This window comes from Erpetoichthys calabaricus, chromosome 16 (assembly GCF_900747795.2).
Source record: "Erpetoichthys calabaricus chromosome 16, fErpCal1.3, whole genome shotgun sequence".
NCBI classification, from domain to species: domain Eukaryota; kingdom Metazoa; phylum Chordata; class Cladistia; order Polypteriformes; family Polypteridae; genus Erpetoichthys; species Erpetoichthys calabaricus.
The window spans coordinates 98,445,802-98,469,079 of NC_041409.2; the positions used below are offsets into that span (position 1 = coordinate 98,445,802).

Sequence of the window (23,278 nt, forward strand, 5' to 3'; positions counted from 1 at the left end):
TGTTAGTAGGTTGGAATATAGTGCCTTCACATCCTTGACATAATCAGTAACATAGGTTTTAGTGCAGCCACATCTTTGGTAGAAACACATGCTAAAACATTTCCTAAGTATCATTATGAAATGTGATTTTATTAAGTTGTAGTGTGGGCAGCAAGGTGGCACAACTGGTAGTTAGGCTGTCTTATAGATCCAACATGTTGGGCTTGATTCTTACTCCTAAACCTCATCCATGTGGAGTCTACAATTCCTCCCTGTGACACTTTGGATTTTTCTCTGACATTCCTGAATGCCGGTCAATTAGGTTTACTGGCAACTCTAAACTGGCCCCAGTGTGAGTGTGGGTGAAAGGGCTCTGCAGTGGACTAGAATTCAGCTTGGTGAGTACCATGTGAAACTTATTTCACCAAAGTGTCATTGCCATTCATATCCGCTGATTGATCCCTTTCCTGAATTAAGCTGTATGAAGAGGATGATAAATGGCTTCATCAGGTTGCACCCAGCCCTAATAATTCCATCCTTGATTTTGATTCTTCTTAAAATGTAATTTTTTTTAAGTGCCTTGCCATATTACTTTATTTGACCAAACAGTGCAGGCACTATAATGCTAGCACTAAAGCCTTACTGATTACAGCACACTACCTGCTTAAAGATGTAAAGCAATGTGCTATGAATGTGAAAAATACAAGTAAGCAGTTGTACCGTATCTTGATTCTATAAGTTGCTCTGAATAAATGCATTAACCAAATCTACCATATAATAAAACACTGCTGTGTGTGTGTGTGTGTATACAGTCCCTGTGAGCAATCTGATTGGTCAGTTTGGCTGGGTGGCTGACATCATTCCTGATTGTGACTTACTTTTTGTTTAAAGAAAAAAAAAAAAATGGAGCATTTCAACAACAACAGAACAAACAACTTACCAAGAAACATTGGGTTGCTAAATACTAACAAGGTGCAACCCGAGTTGCCTTCAAAGACAGGAACTATTCACAAGAATACGAATTGTGTTTTTACATCGTTTTAATGGGGGCTTGTCTACCATTGGTGGTAGTCAAAAGTGGACAGGAGGCAAGCAAGGCACAGTGAAATGGCAGAGTCAGAGAAGCAAGCTTTATGGGAACATGACACAGAGAAACTGCCAGGCAAAAGAGACTGAGACCTATGAGGATACTGATGAAAGGAACACTGTGGGTACATGTAGGGTAAGAGATATCAAATATAAATTTTATTTTTTTCCATTACCTGTCTTCGGATAGGTAGGTGGAGCTGGTATATGATAATAGAGTAGATTTAGCATTTGCTATAATATTTATGTATTTATTCATTTATTAAGCTAATGTATAAAGTCAAATTTCACCCTTGGGAGGAACAATTTTCTTTTTCTTTAACCATTTTTAAAGTAAGTACATATAAGTGCACCTTACATTGCCCCTAAAATAACAGCAAACATGGTTAAACTTTTATATTCATTAATATGTACATTATGTATAAATATTAATAATTTCATATGTAAATTTGTATCAGTAGCATTAAATACAGTGATCTCTGTATAGTAATGTTATTTTGCGGGGGACTCAGCCTCCATATAGAGAGCTAGAGCTAGGCAGACACAGCATGTTGCTCCAAGCCAGTACAGCCAGATTTAGAACAGAGCAATGTTTTACAAAAATGACAGTTAGCCATTTGACATCTAGATATGAGAAGATACATGCAGTGAGTAAGACTGAGCAATTGTACGTGCCACATTGAATGAGACGGGTGAGAACACAAGAGGGCTGCATCTCGTTCTTTCTAGCTGCATTGAATGTGCTCAGCGCTGTGGGGGGGTGGGTTAGGGAGAGCACAGCAGGCGCACAACAATGGAGGAATACGTCTGACAAAATCAAATAAATAAATGTATTGTAAAATATGACAGTCTACTATATAATAAAACACTGCTGTCTTTGTGTCTGGTCCCTCCTAGCAATCTGATTGGTCAGTTTTGCTTTAGTCTGATTGTCAGTTGGGCTGTGGTGCCTCAGTAGTAGGGATGATAAAACAATATGTTGATGGTGCAAAATTCAATTCCTGAATGTAACAATTCCTTTTATTTTTACAAAAAAGGAGTTAAAATGGAGCATTTCAACGACAACAAAGTGAATAACTGAGAAGGCACAACCTGAGTCACCTTCAAAAATGGTAACTATTCGCAGGAATATGAATGATAATTTCATGGTGGCCAGAGAAGGCGTATCTACCATTGCTGGTTGTCAAAAAGTGGACAGGATGCGAGCAAGGTGCCTTGAAATGACAGTCTGAGAAGCAGGACTTACAGGCACACAATCAAAAGAGGGTGCGGTGGGCAAGAGAGGTTGAGACACACAAGGATATATAAGTTTATTTTTAATACATTTAATGTTTTTCTTGAAGTTTCCAAGTTTCTTTTTTGTTTTTTATGTAAAATGTATTTTTTTGTTTATTTCATTCATAACTATTATATTTCTACAGTATGTATAAATTTTAGTTTTCCTAAGTTCCTTGTTTTTTGTTGATGGAGTCCTAGAAGGCAAGGCCACCCTGACACCACCACTCCTGAGCCCACCCTCAGTCTATTCAGGTCATTCTGGAGGATTTTTTTTTTAAATTAATTAATTAATTAATTAATAAATAATTTTTTTTATTTGCTCAGTTTCTTGGATTATTCTTTCGGATTGTGTATTGGGACTTATTTTCTTTGGACTGCCTGTACAGGTGCTGGTCATAAAATTAGAATATCATGACAAAGTTGATTTATTTCAGTAATTCCATTCAAAAAGTGAAACTTGTATATTAGATTCATTCATTACACACAGACTGATGTATTTCAAGTGTTTATTTCATTTAATGTTGATGATTATAACTGACAACTAATGAAAGTCCCAAATTCAGTATCTCGGAAAATTAGAATATTGTGAAAAGGTTTAATATTGAAGACACCTGGTGCCACACACTAATCAGCTAATTAACTCAAAACACCTGCAAAAGCCTTTAAATGGTCTCTCAGTCGAGTTCTGTAGGCTACACAATCATGGGGAAGACTGCTGACTTGACAGTTGTCCAAAAGACGACCATTGACACCTTGCACAAGGAGGGCAAGACACAAAAGGTCATTGCTAAAGAGGCTGGCTGTTCACAGAGCTCTGTGTCCAAGCACATTAATAGAGAGGCGAAGGGAAGGACAAGATGTGGTAGAAAAAAGTGTACAAGCAATAGGGATAACCGCACCCTGGAGAGGATTGGGAAACAAAACCCATTCAAAAATCTGGGGGAGATTCACAAAGAGTGGACTGCAGCTGGAGTCAGTGCTTCAAGAACCACCACACACAGACGTATGCAAGACATGGGTTTCAGCTGTCGCATTCCTTGTGTCAAGCCACTCTTGAACAAGAGACAGCGTCAGAAGCATCTCGCCTGGGCTAAAGACAAAAAGGACTGGACTGCTGCTGAGTGGTCCAAAGTTATGTTCTCTGATGAAAGTAAATTTTGCATTTCCTTTGGAAATCAAGGTCCCAGAGTCTGGAGGAAGAGAGGAGAGGCACAGAATCCATGTTGCGTGAGGTCCTGTGTAAAGTTTCCACAGTCAGTGATGGTTTGGGGTGCCATGTCATCTGCTGGTGTTGGTCCATTGTGTTTTCTGAGGTCCAAGGTCAACGCAGCCGTCTACCAGGAAGTTTTAGAGCACTTCATGCTTCCTGCTGCTGACGAACTTTATGGAGATGCAGATTTCATTTTCCAACAGGACCTGGCACCTGCACACAGTGCCAAAGCTACCAGTACCTGGTTTAAGGACCATGGTATCCCTGTTCTTGATTGGCCAGCAAACTCGCCTGACCGTAACCCCATAGAAAATCTATGGGGGATTGTGAAGAGGAAGATGAAATACGCCAGGCCCAACAATTCAGAAGAGCTGAAGGCCACTATCAGAGCAACATGGGCTCTCATAACACCTGAGCAGTGCCACAGACTGATCGACTCCATGCCACGCCGCATTGCTGCAGTAATCCAGGCCAAAGGAGCCCCAACTAAATATTGAGTGCTGTACATGCTCATACTTTTCATGTTCATACCTTTCAGTTGGCCAACATTTCTAAAAATCCTTTTTTTGCATTGGTCTTAATTGATATTCTAATTTTCCGAGATACTGAATTTGGGACTTTCATTAGTTGTCAGTTATAATCATCAACATTAAAAGAAATAAACACTTGAAATACATCAGTCTGTGTGTAATGAATGAATCTAATATACAAGTTTCACTTTTTGAATGGAATTACTGAAATAAATCAACTTTGTCATGATATTCTAATTTTATGACCAGCACCTGTATAGGCAACTCCATTTTGCCTCATTTTTGCTCTTTGAACTTTTTTGTTAAATTTTTTGTTTTGTGAATAAACATTTTGATTTTTAAAGTTGGATTGGTCTGTGCAAGCCAAATGATTTTACTGTTTCCATTTCCTTTCCAGGTACTTTGAGATTTTGGGACATTAATATTTTAAGACCTAACACTTGTCAGGTATTATGTAGGTTGCAACAGGCCATTATAGTTGGAGTTAAGCCGTTTGTGGAGAGGCCTGCTCTAGGCAGGTTATTAAATACACAAAATGATTTATTTAATTTTGTTTATTTTTGCACCATGATTGATAGCTCAAATGACCATTTGTCACTTCAGTGCTGTCACTGGATGCACAGTGTAAATATGGCTGTGGTGCAAGTATAAAGTTTCTTTCAGTTGGATAAGAAACACCAATCTATTAGTGTCAGTTAGTTTGCTTTTCAGCTTGACCAAGCACTGTACTAGGTTTGTTTCAGGTTTTGTAATTCTCTTTTTTTTGAACTTGACTTTGATTTGTGGGTGGCACGGTGGCGCAGTGGTAGCGCTGCTGCCTCGCAGTTAGGAGACCCGGGTTCGCTTTCCGGGTCCGAGTTTGCATGTTCTCCCCGTGTCTGCGTGGGTTTACTCCGGGCGCTCCGGTTTCCTCCCACAGTCCAAAGACATGCAGGTTAGGTGGATTGGCGATTCTAAATTGGCCCTAGTGTGTGCTTGGTGTGTGTGTGTGTGTGTCCTGCGGTGGGTTGGCACCCTGCCCAGGATTGGTTCCCTGCCTTGTGCCCTGTGTTGGCTGGGATTGGCTCCAGCAGACCCCCGTGACCCTGTGTTTGGATTCAGCGGGTTGGAAAATGGACGGATGGATGGACTTTGATTTGTGATTTTGCCCCTCTGCTTTGTTTACTCTATATATTTTGTTCTCCTGGTTCTGACCTTTTATCTGTCACCAACTACAGTTCTAGTTAATGTTATTATCTAACCCTTTTCAGTCAGTAGCAGTAATCCCCGACAGCCTTTCTCACATCAAATGAGGCCTGGCCTGGCCTGACGAGCCTTTAGAAGGCTCTTTCTGGTCATGGTCTTGAGACTCCAGACTCCAAATTATGACATAGTGAGGCTCAAAACAAGTGCCACTGAACACATTTGTACACCAGCTTACATTACTGACACTGTACATGTTCAGCTTAAAAAATGGCAAAGGAATTTTTGATCTTCAAATTTTTGGACTTACAAAGGAAGGATTGTGGACCTGCATTTAGCTTTGTTGCTGTCTTAATAAAATGTACACAAAGCAGTGTGTTCAGGAAATAAAATGCAATAACTTACAAACATTTAAGCTTTCTAGCTTACATTCTAGTCTCCAAAATGATCTCCCCCTTAAAAACACTAATCCTAGCATGACAAACAAATGTCATTCCAAAAAGCCATTCCATTCTTGTATCAGTATGCCTACCACACATTAGTTATTAGGTTGTGAAAGTGTGAGAGAGAGAGTTACCCAGTTAGAGACAGGGAGTGATTAGGGGCCAGGATTGGTGGGCAATGTATCTGTATCATCGAGAAACATCCTACTGTTTTTAAAAGATGCCCAGAGTAACAACAGAAAGCAAGTGACATGGTGAGGTGGCACTAGCACAAGTGTACTGTAGGACAGTATGAGCCTGGCATCAAAGAGTTAAGCACCGCATACATGGCTAATATGCCAAACACTCACTTTGTCTTGTGGAACGTGAGCGGCGACAAGTGCAACTTTAATATTTTATGCTTTTTTTTTTTTTTTTCCTCCACTATGATTTCAATTCAGCAGCCTATTTAATTTGCTCTTTGAGCGCAGCTCCATTCACTCTACTGCCATAATAAGATTTTAGTTTCAAAATCCATTCTTCAAGGTGCATGAATAAGCTGTCCTCCAGTAGCCAATAAGAATGTGCAGTACTAGGTACTCACGGTCTAAATGGCTGTGTCTGATCCCCTCCACGTCTTCAGCATGAATGAATTGATAGCATCTCTTGCCCACGATGTCTACAGGAGTCAGATCCATGTAATCACTAATTCTGCACAAGGGAAAGACAAAGCTTAGTGAAACAAGATGGGAATACTATTCAACTCCCCATCCACCCCACTAGCACCCTTTTACATAAAATCATAATGCAACATGCAGCACAAAAAGAATCCAGGAGTCATAACAGAAAAACTAAACTGGAGGCCGTGGAACTACTGCAGTAAAACCTTATGTCCAGTTGTAGGGGTTTAGCACAACATGTCTTGATAAACAATACAGGTTACAGAAATAGCGAAAGTCATCCATTAGTGGGTCCTTGTACCCTGTATGGGAGACTCAGACTGCCACTGATTAGGCAACTGAGTTATCTAAGAGGCCACTAGTTGAGACAGTTAGGAGGCATCAGACCTTTTGGTGTAACCCTAACTGAATCCACAGTGAGTGTGTGGACAACATTTTAGCAGGGAGGAGAGCAGCGGAGCAACTGCTACGTAGTCTACCTGCTGACATTCAGCTGGGGTCCCTACGCTGGGAGCAAAAGCCCATAGGCAGATGACTTAGTCTGAGTGGTCAGCATCTACACCATCCCGGAGGGAAAATAATGCACATGTAAGATTAATTCATGGAAACAGATATAAGATACCAATACCCAATATACCATACCAGTAAGGCTGCGGATAATCGGAAGGCTATGCCCAAAGTAATGTGAGCTCAGACTTTAAAGGGGTGGTGGTGGTGGTGAGTAAAATGCGATATCTATCATATAGTGCCTTTCATATCTGTCTGTCTATCTATCTATCCATTCATCTATCCCAGGGGTGGGCAGATTCAGTCCTAGAGGGCCGCAGTGGCTGCAGGTTTTTGCTCCAACCCAATTGCTTAATAAGAAGCCCTTATTGCTCAAGTAACACTTCAGCTTCACTTTAGTTGTCTCGCTTGTTAAGATTTTGAACCCTTATTGCTTATTTTAGTCTTAAACAGCTGTATTCTTGGTTTTTAATTGCTCCTAATTAGCAATACCATGCAAATGACAAAAGAGACCAGCATTTCTCCATTTAGCTTGTTTCCATTTACACCTGTGTGTATTTATCACACACTATTTGGTTTAATTAAATACTTGGAAGGAAAGTGAAGAGAAAAAAGTGAAGCACTGAGAATTACTCATCTGTTTTAGACTTCAAATCATTTGGATGATATCCTTAGAAAGGAAAATAAATCTACGATATGGGAATGACCTGACATGGCAGAGTTAAAGCACTAGCAAGCCATGCAATTAAATAATTGACAAGGATTGGTTTTTAATTAAGCAACTAGGTTGGAACAAAAACCTGCAACCACTGCGGCCCTCCAGGACTGAATCTGCCCACCCCTGATCTATCCTAATGTTTCAGGTCTCCGTTAAAATCAGATTAAAACAGAATTAGCATATTATGAACTTATTGATCACATCAACACTTAAATTGATATGGGGTGATGGGGAAGTGTTATGTGCACTGTGGATAAGAGAGGAATAATTAATGGACTGGTGATGGGGGCGTCTTTTCAGAAATTAGTTTGTTTGGAAATGTTTCTTCTTTTTGTTTCTGCAAAGATTTTCAGTTTTGTTTCATACATTTAATTTGATGTATAACTGCGGTCACCGTTCTGTTCTTTAATATGGAATTAAAAATCTGTCCGTCTCTGTTCAGGGGATTGTTCCTGCCTTGTGCCCTTTGTTAGCTGAGATAGGCTCAAGCACCCCCGTGGCCCTGTTCAGGAATTAAGTGTGATAGAAAATGATTATCAATCTTTCTATCTATTGATTGATCGACATGCATGCATGTATGAGGATCACCTTGCAGGCTCTGATCACTTATGTGGTACCACCTTGAGGCCAGAGGGGGCATTGTCATTAAATGTTCTGTCTCTTTCTTCCACAGTTCAGAGATGTCGTCCCAGGAGCCTGACAAACCACGTCCCCATTACCTTTATAAGTTCCGCCCCTTCTGATTCGGAGTTTATAAAAGCAGACTTCTCTGGAAGGAGGTGTCTCACTTGAGGTCCCAGTCAGATTGCTTATTTTGGAATTTCTGCTTGACAGCTATTTGTGTTCTAGTGCCCCTGTTCTCCTGTTTATTTCTTTGAATGTTACTGACATTTCTGTAGCCTTGAAATTAAAAAAGGGCGTCTGTGCTGGCACCCCAACAATTTTTGGGACTGTGCAAGTTACTCTTTTCTACAGTATCTGTCTATCTAGCATTTTATACATACAGTACACTTTACATTGCTACTAAAATAACAGCAAACATGGTTGAACTTCTGCCCACTAATATGTACAGGTGCTGGTCATAAAATTAGAATATCATGACAAAGTTGATGTATTTCAGTAATTCCATTCAAAAAGTGAAACTTGTATATTAGATTCATTCATTACACACAGACTGATGTATTTCAAGTGTTTATTTCATTCAATGTTGATGATTATAACTGATAACTAATGAAAGTCCCAAATTCAGTATCTCGGAAAATTAGAATATCAATTAAGACCAATGCAAAAAAAGGATTTTTAGAAATGTTGGCCAACTAAAAGGTATGAACATGAAAAGTATGAGCATGTACAGCACTCAATATTTAGTTGGGGCTCCTTTGGCCTGGATTACTGCAGCAATGCGGCGTGGCATGGAGTCGATCAGTCTGTGGCACTGCTCAGGTGTTATGAGAGCCCATGTTGCTCTGATAGTGGCCTTCAGCTCTTCTGAATTGTTGGGTCTGGCGTATTGCATCTTCCTCTTCACAATACCCCATAAATTTTCTATGGGGTTAAGGTCAGGCGAGTTTGCTGGCCAATCAAGAACAGGGATACCATGGTCCTTAAACCAGGTACTGGTAGCTTTGGCACTGTGTGCAGGTGCCAGGTCCTGTTGGAAAATGAAATCTGCATCTCCATAAAGTTCGTCAGCAGCAGGAAGCATGAAGTGCTCTAAAACTTCCTGGTAGACGGCTGCATTGACCTTGGACCTCAGAAAACACAATGGACCAACACCAGCAGATGACATGGCACCCCAAACCATCACTGACTGTGGAAACTTTACACTGGACCTCACGCAACATGGATTCTGTGCCTCTCCTCTCTTCCTCCAGACTCTGGGACCTTGATTTCCAAAGGAAATGCAAAATTTACTTTCATCAGAGAACATAACTTTGGGCCACTCAGCAGCAGTCTCTTGTTCAAGAGTGGCTTGACACAAGGAATGCGACAGCTGAAACCCATGTCTTGCATACGTCTGTGCGTGGTGGTTCTTGAAGCACTGACTCCAGCTGCAGTCCACTCTTTGTGAATCTCCCCCACATTTTTGTTTCCCAATCCTCTCCAGGGTGCGGTTATCCCTATTGCTTGTACACTTTTTTCTACCACATCTTGTCCTTCCCTTCGCCTCTCTATTAATGTGCTTGGACACAGAGCTCTGTGAACAGCCAGCCTCTTTAGCAATGACCTTTTGTGTCTTGCCCTCCTTGTGCAAGGTGTCAATGGTCATCTTTTGGACAACTGTCAAGTCAGCAGTCTTCCCCATGATTGTGTAGCCTACAGAACTAGACTGAGAGACCATTTAAAGGCTTTTGCAGGTGTTTTGAGTTAATTAGCTGATTAGAGTGTGGCACAAGTTGTCTTTAATATTGAACCTTTTCACAATATTCTAATTTTCCGAGACACTGAATTTGGGACTTTCATTAGTTGTCAGTTATAATCATCAACATTAAAAGAAATAAACATTTGATTAAACATCAGTCTGTGTGTAATGAATGAATCTAATATACAAGTTTCACTTTTTGAATGGAATTACTGAAATAAATCAACTTTGTCATGATATTCTAATTTTATGACCAGCACCTGTACATTATGTATTCATAAGTCACTTCACATATAAAGAAGCCTGGCATTCACTGAAAGAATATGGCTTTGACTCAGTGGTGTAATTGATATTACAGCGTTCAACTGGAAGTGCTATAAAGTAATACTCCACCCAAAAGTTATATTTTTTATGTTACTTACACCATGTAGGTTTGATTCAAATTAATTAAATTCAAATACCTGGGCACGTTCCACTTTTGCTCATGACAGCGTTTCCTGGAAGTGGTTTATTTCACAATATTTTAGTAAAAATACATGCGTTTGGGACGTTGTCAGCCCACGAGTGGAAGACTTAATGTGTGGGCTATGCAACATGAGTAACATGAGATTTTTTCACAGACATTTTTGATACTGTTTGCTCTTGTGTAGCGTCAGTTACAATTGGCCCCTGTTATATCAAAAACTTTGCTATCTTTATTCTGGATAAAAACATGAGGTTAAAACTTTTTTTCTCAGCCATCACTACAAACTACATGGGATAAGTAACAGAAGAAAAATATTATTTTTGGAGGGCGTATTCCTTTAAGCAGTACATCGAGAACTGAGTGGGCTTGAAACGTTGCCTCATGTCCTCATTTTAGGCCAGTGAGGATAGTCTCCTGTACCTTTGTCTTTGTGTTGTTGGCCCACACTATTGGTATGCCTTGTCTCAGTTCAACTGACAACCAAGAAGGCTACACAAATAAATCTCAGTAACATGAGAAATGTCACTCTGTCTCAAACATCATAAATCCTCTGCTGACTACCTTAGCATACTCCTAACCTTCTTTGCTCCCTCCTGGTCTTCACCCTGATCTTCATTTTCATTTTCTTCAACTTTTTCAGTGTATCTCCATTCATCTTAAAGGCTGCAGTATCACCTACAGTATCCCTTTTCTGATTTTCTGTGGTGTCCAGTGAGGACACTTGAAATGGTAAATGCTAATAAAAAAACATCCATCTTACCTATTTTCACAGTAAACAATATTGAGATCCATATTTACTCGAGTGACAAACATCTGGCAGTCGATTCTCACTTCATTGATTGTGGGAGGAGGCAGCGCGTGGGCCACAACCACCATGCCCATTATTTGATTAGGGACGTTGCGTCCATGGGTCAGGGACATCCTGATCCGTAATCGTCCTGTAATATGGATAACCTGTAAAGGCAAGAGATACTTTGTTATAAGGAAACTGTTTGGAAATTGAAGACTCCTTAATAAGGGGTGAGTGTGACTGACAGATTTGGTTCATAAATTGATGGTCATAGACAATCCCTGTGGCTTGAGAACTGCATGCAAAATGAGTTCTGCCTGCATCATAACAATTACATGGGTCACGCTTAATAGCAGGTGCTGCTGCTGCCATCTCTCACAGTGCTTGAGGAAAGGAGTCTGTATTTTCTTTGTGTTTTTCTAACATCTAAATACACTGCATTGTGCTGACTGGCTGCTCTGATTTGCCCTGCTGTGAGTTTGTGTTAGTAGTCTGGTACTCTTGCCTTGTACCTTTTGAGGATGGGATGATCTCTGCCTACCAGAAATCCTAAATAAGACAAAGTGGGTAATAAAATTTGGCTGAATTGGTAAGGATCAGTTTGTAGCCAGGACTGTCATTGCCTCCCACATGGATCTCCTGAAGAGCTGCGCTTGGCTTTGTTTGGGTATTTCTAAATCAAGCAACCAGAGAGGTGAAGTGGCATACTCGAGTTTTTTAAATGTTTCTTTACCTGATTAGTTGACCCTTACATAAAAGACACCTATTAGAAAAGAGAGCGTAAACTCTGAAGAAAGGTGGAAGTCTGCCAAAAAGCAATGTATGAGATGGCTTTTCCTGCGCTTAATAAAAGATATTTTTTCCATAAGCATCTTTAAATTGTGCCTGCTGTGATACCATACATTCAGTTCCATTCTCATAACATATTACTGCTGAGGAAGGTGGTGGAGGTGGTAGATGTTTGTAAAGCAGTGAACTCTCTCAGCTTCAGCTGCAGAACACTTAATATCCAGAGAGTTTGGGCCAGGGTGTCAGGGCTCCAGATAAATCAGTTTTATACATGGAGTCATTATTGTGTACAGGGTGTAAATGAAATTCTTGCTTGTGCGACACCTCTTTGTACAGCTGTAATGTGTTAAGTACAAATATTTCCATATTTCTACCAACAACTTTTTATTTTACATACTGTGGCACATTCATATAGTGACCACCATCCCCATGCAATTTAAAGGCACAGATGCATTTTACAACTTTTTACGTTTCATATTTGCACCAGGAGCTCAGTAAGATTAGCCGACCTGCTCAGGCTCACAAAGTGATCACAGGCGGGGGATTAAGCCTGCAACTTTGTGGTTTGGATCTCTTTCCCAATGCACAACACCAGTAGTTCTTTGGCTAAGTCCACACTACTACATTTTCATAACAATCTTTGTCCACACAAGCATTTTCACATCACTTATTAAAGTATCTCTGCCTACTCTAAAATGACTGAAAATTCATATGATGTAGCAGTTCTCCTATGTTGCACATGTGTGTGTTGGGAGAAAAATCCTTGAAGGAATTTTGATTTTTCTGGTGTAATGCTACAAGCCATGAAATTTATTGCAAAATTGTAACGACAGGTAATTATTTGCCTTTTGCATATGTATGCAGCATTCATGTACAAAACACAATTTATATTCATATATGTAAGCTATACAGCAAATACCGTGCAAAACTACTACACTGTGTCTGCCATGTTAGAACATCGCTTTCTTTCGTGAAGGGCGACCAATCAGGGAATGAGACATTTTAACAAGAAGGATCCAGTCAGGGAAGTGCCATGTATTAAGCACCATCCAATCCGAGCATGATTAGGGTTTGCATTTTTAACATTCTCCATTTTCACACTTGTCTAGATTCTTACTTGCTGGAATAACCAGATTATCCATCTCTCATTCCTGGCCTAATTGGTGAGAGACATAAATGCACTGGTGACCTTTGGGCCCTTAAGGTTCACCTTACAGTTCCAGATATCTTGTCATTGTCCCTGGTGTTGAGACTTTGACAGATTTGGCTACTTGTTGCAGGCCATTGTCTCGTGGGCCCAATCAGTACTTGGATAGGAGACCATCTAGGAAAAGCTTGAGTTGCTGCTGGAAAAGATGTTGGTGTGATTAGCAGGGAGCGCTCACCCTGTGGTCTGGGTGTGGAACCCAATGCTCTAGTCGCCCAGTTCAACTTTTAGACAGAGCTTTTGATGGGCCAGGGGGGTATGGTTTCTTGACACACTGCATCACTTGCATGTTAAGTCTCTGTTTTTGGGGTCTTCAAGGGTTAAAAACACATGGGTTGTGTGGACAAAAGGTGAAAATGGTCACTAATGTCTGCATTTTTAAAAGGAAACATGGTAGTGTGAGTGTAACCTTAAACTCAGTCATTAGGAACTGTGTGACTTTTTTAATTGAAGGGAGGACTCTTGACCAATGAATGAGGGAGGAGCTCTTCAGTTCAAAAACTGAGTTCCATGTGACTTGTGTTTCCTGTGTACGACATGCATTGATCTTTCCAGAAACATTCATATAATATTATTTACAAAAAAAATGCCTGTGTTTTGCATGCGGGGATCAAATGACTGGGTAACTGACTTGTGCAATAAGCGGCATTGATAACATAAGCGGTAACATAAGATTTTTTTTTTTCCCTTGAACATTTTTCACACTATTTTCCATTGTACAGCACTATCTTGCATTATCAGCATTGTCATCGACTTTTTAAATCTTCATTCTACGTGAAAACATGAGATTAAAGTTTTTTCCTGGATTTTACTACAAGACACTTGGTAACGTGTGATATGTGTCATTTTTGAGTGAAGTATTCTTCTGATTCTTGTGCTTTTCTATGGTTAGCTCCATCCACTAGCACAGTACTTTATATATAGAGTTCAGTAACTCCCATATTTGCACTGACAGGTGCCTCACTTGGGACACAGGAGATGTGATGTAAATCACAGGCTGTATCAACCGGCAGCAAAAGAAAGATAACACGTTTGTGTTTTCCCACAAGAAAAAAAACTGTGTGAGATTAAAAGATGCATCTGCTTAGTTTTGGTTTTACCATTATAACTAAATGCTTTCTGTGTTCTGTCTGGCCCAGAGGAGGGATTTATTCACATTTTCAGAGCTGTCCACTGAAGGACAAAGTGGGTAGTGCTCATTTTGCTAGACTTTTAGTGGCCCACAAGGCCTGTTAATAGAGCAGATTTAACAGGGGTGCCGAAACTCGGCTGCTCGCTCCTTGCCTACATTGCAAAGTGAATGGCTGAACTCAGCCCTACCAACACTTTGGTGAGGCCTTTACTTCATCTGATAACAAAGGTGTAAATCACAGTTGAGCTGACACCTCTGCAGAGACCCCTTCAGACAAAAGACACCCAAATAAACATTAATCTTAGGCTTGTAACTGAAAAGTGAACTCTGGCCAGATGTGATGGACAAAATAACACACCTCTAAGTGGGCATTGGATCAGTAACTGCAAGTGATTATCACCCAATAATTGCAGGTTAAATCTTCCTTCAAAATTAGCTGCATTAATCCCTTCTGTCTTTATAAGGAGCTAAAAGCTGGTAATCCACTGTCTTTGGGGGGGCAGCTGAATGAAGGCAATCTGTTCTCTCTGTGAGCTGAAAGCAGAGGAACCACTGTCTTTGGGGTGAGAAGATATCTACTCTGTGGAGCAAAGAGCTCACAGCTGAACTAGATCTAAGATCAACTCTGCCAAGCCAAGCACTATGCCAGTGACTGAACCCAATCTGAGAAAAATGAGAAGCAACCATTACTACAAGAAGAGAACTTCAGCACCTTCACTCTTTTGCCTATGGAGTAGCAGAGGAAACAGCAAAGAGCCTAACAGCAAGCTGAGGAAGTATAACACCATAGCATGGACAAAGGAGCATGTAGTAAAAGACAGAGTACACTCCAACACAAGCAGAGTCATCAGAAAGCATTTGATAAAGTGCCATATGAGAGCTGGGGTATTAAACTAAAGCAAGTGAGAGTTTAGGGTGTTGTGTGTAGATGGGTGCAGAATTGGCTAAAACACAAGAAACAGAGAGAGATGGTGTGAGGAACCTCATCAGAACTGGGTGATATTAAGAGTGGTGTCCAGCAGGGGTCAGTGCGGAGGCCGCTGCTATTCTTAATATACAGTATATAACTGATTTTGATAGGAATATAAGTGACAAGCTGGCTATGTTTGTAGGTGATACCAAGCTAAGAGGACTGGCAGATAATCGAGAATCTGTTGAATCATTTAAAGAGGAATTTGGACAACATGCAGGCTTGGGCAAATTTGTGGCAGATGAAATATAATTTAAGTAAATAGTGTTATATGCAGGAAGTTAAAATGAGAGTTTTGACTACAGATTGGGGATGTGTGGGTCTGAAAATTGAAAGTACACTTTATGTGAAGGATTTAGAAGTCGTAGTGGACTAAACTCTATCAATTGTCAGGCAGTGTTCAGAAGCCATTAAGAAGGCTAACAGAATTTGAGGTTATATAGCGCCCTGATGTGTGGAGTACAAGTCCAAGGAGGTTAGGCTTAAGCTTTATAACACATTGGTGAGGCCTCATTTGGAGTGATAACACAAATGGACACAAATGATGGGAACTGTCACCTAATATTTGGTTGAACAACCTTTAGAGTTTGCAATCACTGTAAACAATAAATTCCTGGAGCTCTCAGTGAGACTTGTGCACTCGTTTGGCCCACTATTCCTGAGCATACTGCTCCAGCTGGGTCAGGTTTGACAGGAGTCTTATTCAAACTGCATGTTACAGTTCTTTCCATAGAAGTTCAATGGGTTTCAAATTAGGTCCCATAGAAACCCATTTCAGAATAGTTCAATGTTTTGTACTTCGTCCTTCTTGGGGGCTTTTCAACTGTGTGTTTCAACTCATTATCCTGTTTTAGGATTCATGACCTGAAACTGAGGCAGAGCTTTCTGACACTGGGCAGGGTGTTTTGCTCCAGCATGTCTCGATAGTCTTGAGATTTCATTGTTTCCTGCACAGACTCGAGCCATCCCGTACCAGACGCAGCAAAGCGACCCCAAAATGTAAGTGAGCCTCCTCCATGTTTCACAGTAGGTCTGGTCTGGTGTTCTATTCAGTTGTGTCTCAACTATCCAAAGGACATTCTCCCAGAAGCACTGTGCCTTGTCAATATGCATTTTAGGACATTCAAATCTGGCTTTTGTATATAGAGTCCTTCTTCCATTGAGTCCATTGTCACTCAAATAGCGATCAGACACTAATGGACCTTGACCTTGCAATTCAGCTTGTATCTTTTTGGAAGTTGTCCTTGGCTATTTGTCCACCATTCCCACTGTCCTTCTGCCCATTTTGGGGTTGATTTTTCCTGTTGTGGCTGCGTCCAGGGGGGGTTTAGCTACAGCCCCTTGGACCTTAAACGTCTTAATAATATATCTAGCATTTGCTTGTCTATTAATTTCTTTCTGATCAGACAATTCATTCCTCAGCTTTCTATGGTCCATGTTCAGTGCAGGACACACAATGACACCAAACAGCAGAGTGATGACTTTTCTGTATATAAATTGGCTGAATGACTGATTGCACGATTTGAGAAGTGTGTAATACAAATTTAAGAAAAGTTTGCAAAATCCCTCGAATCCAATTATTTAGGATCATTTTTAGGGGTCCCAACAATGTGTCAGGACCATTTTAAATATTCTTGCAGAATAAGTAACACGTGATCTCTTTTCACACTTGCTTTGCTTTACTCGATGGCATATCAAAGGAATGCAGCTACACAGGAGACAATTGATTTTCATTGACTCACTTCTTCAGTGAGCTGCTATCGGCGCATGCTCCCAACCTCCTCCTTCTCTAAGGGGACAAAGAAATTTGTCCATGTCTGTATTTATATGGAGCAGCCCTCCCTTACTGAGTTAGAAAGACGGCTAACCTGATTCTGTGTAACAGCAGCCATCTTGTTTTCTACATTTATTGCCATCAGGCTTCAGATTTCAGTTGTCAAAGCTCAACAGCAATATATTTAAGAACTATTTTATCCCCAGAGCTATAAGAATTTTTAATTCTAGTAGTTATACAGATCTGGCTGCCCTCTAAATTGTTATGTTTCTTTAGAGTTTAGTATTCTTACTGCGGAAGGCCTACAAGGGTGAAGATTACAACGTGGATGGGAAATCAAACAGCAATCATTACATTAATTAATCCTTTACTATTCAAAGTAAAATGTTCTACTATTTTTTAAATTACAATACAACCAATGTATGTATATGTCATATGTCCCATCTTTCTCTGTAACCAGACATAGATGTAAACCGTATTGCTAAATGTTTGTGGTAAAAAAAATGATTGAGTTCAGGTGTTTCATTGTTAACGGGTGCATCAAATCAAACACACCCATGCGATCTTCATTAACAGACACAGGGTGATACTGAAGAGCTCAGTGACTTTAAATGTTGCATTGTCATAGGATGCCACCTTTGCCACAAGTCAGTATGTGAAATTTCTGCCCCGCTCAACTGTAAATGCTATTATTGTGAGATGGAAGCATTGAGGAGCAACAACAACTCAGCCACAGAGTGGTGAACCATACAAACTCACACAGCATGGCAGCATTAAGTGCACTGTATTAAAAAGTGACTTGTCTTCTGTGGCCTCACTCACAACTGAGTTTTAAACTGCCTCTGGAAGCATCATCATCATCACAAGAACTGTGTGCAAGGAGCTTCAGGAAATGGGTTTCCAAGGCCAAACAGCTGCACAGAAGCCTAAAATCATTAAGCGTAATGCCAAGCATTGGCTGGAGTGTTGTAAAACACACCACCCTCGATTGGACTCTGGAACAGTGGAAAGCTGCTCTCAGGAGTGATGATCCACACTTCACTATCTGGCAGATCTGGCCATACTCTAAATCTGGCTGTCTGATGGACCAACGTGGGTTTGGTGGATGCCAGGAGAACACTATCTTCTGGGCTGCATAGTGCCTATTGTAAAGATTGATGAAGGAGAGATAGTGGCAGGGTGTGGGCATGACCCCTTGGTTCCAGTGAAGGGTACTGTTAATGCTACCTCATACAGGGGCACTTTAGACTGTTCTGTGTTTCCAACTTTGTAGCAACAGTTTGGGGAAGGGCGTTTTGTGATCCAGGATTTGTGACTGTACTCCTGTGCACAAATTCAAGTCCATAGAGACATGGAGGAGCTTGAGGAGTCTGCACAGAGCCTTGACCTCAGTCCTATTCAACACTTTTGGGATTAATTGACGAGCCCGGTCTTCTCATCCAACAAAAGGATCTGATCTCACAGGTACTCTTTTTGGCTAAATGGGATCAAATTCCCAAAGACGACCTTCAAAATCTTGTGGAATTAAGAGTGGAGGCTGCTATAGCTGCAGAGGAGGGGACAATGACATATTAATACCCATGGTTAAGGAATGGGGTGTCTCTTTAACAAGCTCTGATAGACACGATGGTTAAATTTCTACAAGCTTGGTGGCTGTGTAAACTTTGAGTTTCAAATCAAACCTTTCTTTTCTCATCAAAGACGCAGCAGCAAAGCCCAGTCATACAGTACTTACAGTAACTAGGTTGGATGCTGACGTATTATGAAGTGCTTTTCTCATGTGTTGGTTGGACTAAAGCAGTTCAACCTTTTAAGAATGTTCCTGTACAAAGTATGCATGCATACTTTTTAGTAGAGAAGAAGAAAAGACGCAATACTAGAAAGACACCAATTCATGTTTATAGACATGTAGTAATATAAAGCCATTCTTTTCCTGGCCCTGATCTGTTCTTTTTCTCTTCTCTTTATCCAGTGGCTGCCACTTTTGCTTTGACGAGCTACCACTCCTGTCTATGGTAAGTGACCTCGGACATATTGGGAGCCTAGGGATTTAAAGATAACTGGAATCAATCTGCTTCTTATTAGACTGTCCAGCATGTATAATTTCATAGGAATGGGGAGGGGGTACAGCCAACTGGCCAAGGTCATCAGAGTGGTGTTTGTTATAACTGGCCACAGACCCCCAGAGGCTTATTTTCTCCAATAATTCTGTTGATTGAAGGTTTAGGTTCCCTTTCCACTGTTGCAGACTAGCGAGATCACAATTACAATGTTAATGGACTTCATATTGTTTTGATTGTTTATGGTAATCATTGAGATTCATTCTGTTTTACTGTGTGCTAAATGTAATGCATGTGTTTATGTATAGTATATAAATGGTTTCATAATTTACATATAGTTGTAAATACTCTCAGCTTATACTCAGTGAGGGAAATTATACAAGAATAAAGTGAACTGAACTTGAGGATAGAGCAGTATGGTGCTGTAGTGGCAAGTAATGCTGGCTCTGGTGTTAATCCCAGCTCCATTTTCAATGCATGAGTGGGGCCTGCAATGGACCAGCACCCTGTCCAGGGTTGGTTGATGGACAGATTTGTTGAGTCCTTTACAGCTCATTGGAAAAAGAGCCGCATGCCTCCTGAAAAGTATCTGCATGCCTTTGACATTGCATTGAGTAAAGCAAAGCAAATTTGAAAAGAGATCAAGTATTACTTATTGTACAAAGATCTTCTAAAATGGCCTGGATACATTTGTTGGGACCCCTAGAAAAGTTCATAAATAACTGGATTTGAGTCATTTTTCAAACTAGCTGCTTTTTTGAATTCTTATTACACACATCCCTAATCGCGCAGTCATTCAGCCAATTTAAATGGAGAACAGTCGTCTCACTGCCTTTTGGTGTCTTTGTGTGTCTCACACTGAACATGGACCAGAGAATACAAAGGGGAGGCTTCTCTGAGAAGATCAGAAAGAAAATGACACACAAGCATGTTAAAGGGAAAGGCTAGAAGATCATCTCCAATGAAAACACTTGCAAATATTATGAAGTTGAAGGTCCATGAGGCTGTAGCAAACCTCCCAGGACGTAGGTGCAAGAGGAAAACTGACCCTAGAATGGGCAGAAGAATAGTGAGAATGGCAGATAAAAAGCCAAGGACAACTTGAAAAGAGAAGAGGCTCACTTATGGTTTGTGACTGCTTTGCTGTGTGTGGCACGGGGTGCCTTGAGTCTATGCAGGGGACAATGAAATCTTAAGAGTATTAAGACATGCTGGAGAAAAACACCCTGGCCAGTGTCAGAAAGCTCTGTCCCAGTTGCAGGTCTCATGAATCCTCCAACAAGATAAGGAGCCAAAACACACAGCTAAAAGCACCCAAGAATGTCAAAGAAACAAACATTGGACTATTCTGAAATGGCTTTTTATGAGCCCTGATTTGAATCCCATCAAACATCTATGGCAAGAACAGAGACATGCAGTCTACAAAAGACCCCCTTCAAACCTGACCCAGCTAGAGCAGTTTGCTCAGGACCAGTGGGCCAAACGACCTGTGGACAGGTGCAGAAGTCTCACGGAGAGTTCCAGAAATTGCTTGTGTGCAGTGATTGCAAACTCTAAAGGTTGTGAAACAAAATATTAGGTGAAAGGTCCCTTCATTTTTGTCCATGTCATTGTCTTTCGTGTTATTATTTAAAATATTGAATTAAAAATCTAAAGAAAAGCCTAATTTTTGTTAAATAAGGAATTAACAATGGTGGGTGCCCATGACTTTTGTCAGTTTCAAGTTATTTCAGAGACAAATTGTGGGTCCTTCTTTCTTTATGGAGGGATACCAACAAATTTTTCCACGTCTGTGGACAATGTGAAAAATGAGCCCCCTGCAAGGTCACAGTTTCTACAACAAAATCCATATAATTGGGCACGCCTCAGGCAAGCATTGTCCTTCTGCTGTCTTGACTCTGACTCAACTGGATGAGGTGGAACAGATTCCTTTATGCCAGGTCCATAAGTACTTTAAGTGCCATAACACTGAACCCAGGAAGCACATCTAGGTCAGGCGAGCTCTTTCTAACTGGTTTAAGTTGCAAAAAACTGGATGGAGTTTAACTTCCTCCTACTTAATGAGCGCAAAACTGAAATAATATGTTTGGTCCCCTCCCCCTGGTACCATTGTAAACCTTAAAGATCAGTTTGGGACCCTGTCTGAAAATATCAGCACACATGTTAACAATCTTGGTGTTTAACAGTTCATTGAAATTTGACAACAAGTGCAGTTGTGAAGGGAAGCTTATATGAAGGTCCATTGCCAGACTGAAGCCATGTCTCACACCTTGGGACTTTGAGACAGTCACACATGCGTTTATCTCATCCAGATAGGACTACTGTAATTCTCTGACCCTGGGGCTGACACAAACTCCCTTATAGCATCTATAACTTGTTTAAAATGCAGTGACAAGGCTTTCAACATGCACAAAGACAAGAGGTCCTATTACCTCAGAGCTGGCCACACTACACTGGCTACCGGTAAAATTTAGAAGCCAGTTCAAAGTTTTGTTGTTTGTTTCTAAACTCTTATGTGGTTTGGATCCACAGTATATCTCAGATCTTCTACAGCAGGGATTCCCAACCTTTTCTATGCCCCGCACTCCTAGAAAATGTTTGATTTATGTTGCACACCCTGCAAAAGGTGTATCACATTTGAAGATGAAGTCAGATTATTCATTTTTGAACCACAAATTGAACTACATACATTACTGCGGTGGAACAAATTAAACTCAAAAAGTAGCTTTTATCTTGAAGCATAAAATGAAAATATCAATTAAGCAATTTACCTTTATAAATCTCAATAATCTTATAAATGCATTCCCCATGAAGCTTAAAAACTTGAATTATAATCAGGGGGTTGGGATATTCTGCAAAATATCAAATGCCACCATCAATGATCGAGAGGTTGGGGGGGATTGGAGACTCCTGTGAAGCAACGGGTGCCGGAGCACCAATAAGCAGTGAAACACAGCCAGTGAGCTTTGTCCCCCCAATTACACCCATGCTGCACAGTTAAAATTACTGCGCTACTGCCAGGACCACCAGCAGGGGAGATGGGCAGAGTGTAAGCAGCAGGTTGTTGCATCCAATTCAGTCCCTCTTGTCGTACCATCTGGCAAAAATGTCAGTCAAACCTCAAAATCCTGATGTTGCACAGAAATCAATACTAGACCTCACACCCTTCTCAATAGATCAGTGCAATGTCCAAATTCCATTCTCTTGAAAAAAGTTCTCTGCCTTTTACAAACACTTCAGCCGCAGCAAGGAACTCAAGAGAAGGCATATTTCTGTGGCTCATTCACAAGGGACAATTGCGAGCACAATGCTTGATTCTTTTCACACAATAGAACAGGAGTCTCACTAATAAATGATGGCACACTTTAAGACATATAATAAAGACGACCGATGCAGCTCACTTAATTTTTGGAGAATCGTAATGCAGCCTTCCTCTTTGTCACACCCCTTGAAATGTCATTCAGGTTAGCATGTACAGTCTTACACTCCTTCAAGGTGTCTTTGGTCATCTAACTAATAACTGCCATTTATTCCACGGTCACATTTAAAGTCCTAGGTAGGTGACTGTGCTTTTTTTGTTGCTGCGACCAGGCTGTAGGATCCAATTCCCCAACATATCAGATTATCCCAATCTATGGACACTTTGACTTATTGTTATTCACTGGCTTTTGATTCGCATAGTCTTAGATCTCGGCTTGGCTTGTTTTTATGTTTCTTGGCTTGGTTATGTTTCTGTTGTCAGTGCATTGGATTGTTTTCTTACTATGTTGTTCAGTATATGTACTGTTTTTATTGTCCTCTGCTTTAGTATGTTTTATGGATCTTTAAGTTTTGGCCTGCTGTACAGCACTTTGGTGCTAATTAAGTAAAAATGGCTTGACTACTTTGTCTTGCACTTCAGCCTATGCTTCTGCTTCAGGTGTTACACTGACTAGAAGAACAGTTTGCCTTCACAGATACTCTGCCTGTGGTTTCTCTTTAGGGAATTGAGAGCTCATCATTAATTCAAGGTCAGCAGAGGAGACAGGATATGCTTTCATTGGGGTCTCGGCATAGCAGAGTCTGGGGAGAAATGGCACTATATGAACAAGAATGTACCTTGGTGCCCTAGTTGTACACACTATGGCTGACATGGC

At 40.6% G+C, this 23,278-nt stretch overlaps 2 protein-coding genes across 5 annotated transcripts in view; one reads left to right on the plus strand and one right to left on the minus strand.

Annotated features, from left to right (window-relative positions):
• The window catches only part of egln3 (egl-9 family hypoxia-inducible factor 3), a 526,600-nt gene that overhangs the window by 244,116 nt on the left and 259,206 nt on the right, over positions 1 to 23,278 (plus strand). The gene's annotated exons all lie outside the window — the stretch shown is intronic.
• The window catches only part of LOC114666379 (neuronal PAS domain-containing protein 3), a 764,183-nt gene that overhangs the window by 26,440 nt on the left and 714,465 nt on the right, over positions 1 to 23,278 (minus strand). For all 4 annotated transcript variants that reach the window (XM_028821218.2, XM_028821217.2, XM_051920026.1 and 1 more), the window contains 2 exons: positions 11,181 to 11,374; positions 6,292 to 6,398 (listed from right to left, as the gene is read on the minus strand). In XM_028821218.2, the coding sequence (XP_028677051.1) occupies positions 6,292 to 6,398; positions 11,181 to 11,374 (301 nt within the window). The remainder of the gene's footprint in view (positions 1 to 6,291; positions 6,399 to 11,180; positions 11,375 to 23,278) is intronic.